At 45.3% G+C, this 4,303-nt stretch overlaps 1 protein-coding gene across 1 annotated transcript in view; it reads left to right on the top strand.

The window, feature by feature from the left end:
• The window catches only part of LOC119266822 (actin-interacting protein 1-2-like), a 5,273-nt gene extending 3,259 nt beyond the window's left edge, over window positions 1–2,014 (top strand). The window contains exons 5-6 of the mRNA XM_037548104.1: window positions 329–736; window positions 1,401–2,014. Of these exons, the coding sequence (XP_037404001.1) occupies window positions 329–736; window positions 1,401–1,658 (666 nt within the window). The 3' untranslated portion in view covers window positions 1,659–2,014. The remainder of the gene's footprint in view (window positions 1–328; window positions 737–1,400) is intronic.
• Window positions 2,015–4,303: the final 2,289 nt, after the last annotated feature.

The following is a 4,303-nucleotide window of genomic DNA, read 5'->3' as shown; positions in this document are numbered from 1 at the left end:
AATTGGTAGATTGAAAATGCAAGTTCAGTAATGCCTATGAAGATTGTGTTTTTACCTTCATGCATAGTTTTTATTCCCGAATCCTGAGATGCCCAAAAACTTATAATGCACAGACTTGTTCTGTTGGTATATGGCTTGTATAGTACTGCCTCTGTACATAAATGTAAGATGTTTTTGCAGAATATCTTACATTTGTGTACAGAGGGAGTATTATTTTATCAGTTGATGAAATCGTCTACTGCGTTTAAGCTTTTCAGTGCCTTTTCTGTTTGGACAATGGTTAGGCTCGGTTATGATGATGAACTTATGTTTTCCTCCTTGAAAACAGGTCTTCAGAATTCCTGTTAATGGAGATCAGTGTGGAGACGCCGAGTCAGCTGATGTAGGGGGCCAGCCAAATGCTTTAAACATTGCACTTCAGCAACCTGAATTTGCACTGGTTACCACAGATTCTGCGATCGTATTGCTAAACAAGTCAAACGTCACTTCCACAACAAAAGTTAGTTACACTATCACTTCATCTGCTGTTTCTCCTGATGGCACTGAAGCTATCATTGGTGCTCAAGACGGGAAACTGCGGATCTATTCCATCAGTGGTGATACTGTTACAGAAGAAGCCGTACTTGAAAAACACCGGGGTCCTATTACTACCATACATTATTCGCCGGATGTTTCCATGTTTTGTTCTGCTGATTCCAACAGGGAAGCTGTTGCATGGGATCGGGCAACTAGAGAGGTACTGTCAACTTTTAACATTTTCTAATTGCCAAATAGTGGATGCTAGACTTCCTGTTATTAGGTCAGAACTTGTTAGACATCACTCTATGTGGCATTTAAATTTAGAAAAAAGTCCTGTTTGTCCCCAAAAAGTTGTCCATTTCTGGATACGTCCTTGCAGTATTTCTCGCTCCATATATACCCCAATTTGTTGTCCTGGTTCTGAAAATACCCTTTCTGTCAGTTGACCATGTGTTAACCGTTTCGTCTCTGTGCTGAGGATACCATTTTGCACCTAGCTTGTAGTGTCTTTTGGGTGATTGAACCTGCTTTCAACTAGAAATTACTCGAGACTTGCTTTGTTTTGCCTTTTTACAGAAGCCTCTGTTGATATTTCTTGGGGTAAATAAAGCTCGTGAATTTGGTATTAATAATGTGATATTATCTCTTAATTCATCACCATAACCCTGTGTTCTTGACTACTCTGAAATGGTAAATGCAATCTGAAGTACCTTACTACTACTACCATTTACACGGTTTGTTAACCATCAGGTTACTGGAAATATATATGCTAGACTTGATGCAAGGATAGGATTTCAGTCAAGGAATGTCCAGTACTGCTTTACCTAAAATACTGTTACCAGCTGAACTTGCCAGCCATCTAATACTGTTTCCTTCGACAGGTGAAGCTGAAGAACATGCTGTTCCACACAGCTCGGATAAACTGCCTGGCCTGGTCACCCGACAGCCGTTTCGTGGCCACGGGGTCGCTGGACACCTGCGCGATCATATACGACGTAGACAAGCCAGCGGCCAGCCGCATCACCATCAAGGGAGCCCACCTCGGCGGAGTCCACGGGATCTCCTTCTCCGACAACGACACTCTGGTGACCGCCGGCGAGGACGCGTGCGTCCGTGTCTGGAAACTGGCGCAGCAGTAGGCGCTCAGGCTCATCCCCATTCATCAGTTAGCATGGCCGCCTATCGAAATAAACATCGCTATGGTCGGTCGCTGTTTTCCGCAGGCCGCGGTGGCGGCGCTTTCTAGCCTGTGTTTTTTTTTCTTTTGTCTGTGATGTGATTCGTTCGTGTGCTCCAGGAAGAACCCTACTGCCATTGTTTCCTTCCCACGCATCGTCTGGTCTTGTGAGGTGCCGAGAATACAGGGGGTGATGGTGTGTTGTGTCATTTTTTTTTCCTGTGTGCTCCCTGGAGCGGAGTGGTTTGGTTGTTAATAACTGAGACAACTTTTGTGCTTTGCGTTTTCATGAGATCATACACATGTGCCTTGTGCCCCTGCTTGCCGTGCCGTCGCCGTCCGCGTGTACGCTTGCATATCGGTATCAATCATCTGTCAGGAGTGTGTCACTTTGGTTTGCTGCTTAATTTGTCTTGGCTTGCAACAAAGCGAGGTTTTCTTTTTTGCTAATGCATCTCTCAAGCATGGTTCAGGGGATGCTGAAATCCCTGATTTTATTTCTCACCTCCTTGTAAGCACGATATGGCCATTATTTGAGGAATAAAGTATTTTTACTGTCAGGATTTTCTTCCTGGGGCGTCAATACATGTTTTTGCCGTTGGCCGTCAGACGTTAAGTAGGACAGGATTGCTTCAACAGCACAGATAAATCAGAGTGGCGCAGCGGAAGCGTGGTGGGCCCATAACCCACAGGTCCCAGGATCGAAACCTGGCTCTGATAATTTTTTTGATTTTTGATTCATTTATTCTTTGCTTTAACAACGCTGCATCATCTAGAGATTCTCTCCGGGAAGAAAAAAAAGGTGGTAATCTCTGTGTACTTGTGGTGAACCAGCTGCATCCTGCTGTCGTTTAACCATCTGCTCGTGTCGTGTGAGAACACACATGGCATTGGCGCCAAGCAAGGCACAAAGTTCAGCTGGAGGACGCATGAGATGACCGCCAGCTTTCACGATCCTTCTACGGGGTGAGAATATATATGCCCCAGGTGTTGTTCCTTTTTGCTTCCGTCAAGCAAAGAACACGCTCCAACCAAACTTGTGACATCTTCTACAGATAAAGGGGGCTCTTTTGTGTCATTGTGTGATGTTGAGGGTTTCGTCGCACGCTCGCCCCGCTCGGAGGGGAGGAGGGGCTTCGATCGTCGGCCAGTCGCCGGTGCTCCTCGGCGATCTCACCACCCTCTACTCATGCCCATGCACAATGTTTAGTATGGTAAGGCGCACCAGCTCTAGGTGCCATTGTCGGAATGGAAACACGGAGTGTGCTGCTCGAGGAAAAGGGCACGGACGGCAACAAGCCGACGGACACGCAAGGGAGGTCAACCAATGGATGGCGGCCTAGCAATGTATATATATATATATTGAGAGGTGGGACCTATCAGGGCGCGTGTCACACTTCTTGGCCTTGCGGGGAAATCCGTGCAGGGTTCCGAGCAGGGAGCCGAACCCGGTTTCCACTATCAACACCTGTGGGAAAAAGGAAAGTCCTCACTTCCAACTTGAATCCTCAAGCAAAGTAGGTTTAACCCCGAACTTTGGCAAAGTTCATCTCTCCATATTTAACGGGACGACGAACCCGTGATCTGTCAAAACAAAGTCACGACGAAGGAGGTGGAATAACATGCATAGACAATGTTATGCGGAAAACAAAAACTTCAAGTCTAGCCCTGAATTTGCATCGACAAGACTTTCAAAAAACACATCTATGTAGGAACTCGGTGACTTCAGTTTTCCTTGGCAGTTTTTTTAAGATGGAGTTTTCCCTACACATTGTGAGGGGGGAAAAGGTAGTACCCAAGGAGGAAAAGATGTTGATGTCACATGGGTGCTGTAAGCAACGCCGCTCAACAACGACATGACATGGCGCACACCGCATCCAAAACAACGTTCATAAGTTCCAATGAAATTTAGAAGTTTGGCATAATACAAATGTTACAAAATACTTTAAAGAGAATAAAACTATGTCCCTTCCAAGACATGGCCACAACGTTTTTCATGATAACTATGACTCGTAGGCAAGCAAGGCGCGAGTGGAAATATCCACATGTGAGAGCACACCGGAAGCAAATGAAACTCAACCTACTCTCAAGACTCTCACATCGAACATAAAGAAAAATCCAAAATATCCAACAAAATCCCACACTTTTGTTTACAGTTTTCATCTCCATTGGCCACTTTTGGACCCACTCCCTACCTTTGAGTACAATTTTCAATATTCAACAACATATGCAAAAAAAAAACTTTCACAAACTTCGTCTCTTCAAACGACTAACCACCCGTGGAACCCAAGATCCGTCAAACAATAGAAGGAACACACTTACATAAATATCCGTGCACGAAATGAAAAGCCTGCATCTAAACTCAAACTCAAACGGACATAAATCACAAACGCGTGTGTATGCAAGCGCCGGCGTTCGAACCGCGTTCCTTTAAGAGAAACCCTAAATGCATTGATATAGAAGTTCTTTTTAGATATTGTGCGAGAGAAAAATGTGTGTACAACTGGCCGAGGGAAAGGAAGAAGGAGCAAAAGTCACCGTGGGTGTTGTGAGCGGCATCACTCAACAGCGACCTGGCACTACACGTGCCATGTCCCACCGAGAGGG

This window comes from Triticum dicoccoides, chromosome 3A (assembly GCF_002162155.2).
Source record: "Triticum dicoccoides isolate Atlit2015 ecotype Zavitan chromosome 3A, WEW_v2.0, whole genome shotgun sequence".
Taxonomy (NCBI): Eukaryota; Viridiplantae; Streptophyta; class Magnoliopsida; order Poales; family Poaceae; genus Triticum; species Triticum dicoccoides.
Note: the sequence above shows the minus strand (reverse complement) of the source record. Positions and strands in the feature narration are given on the sequence as shown.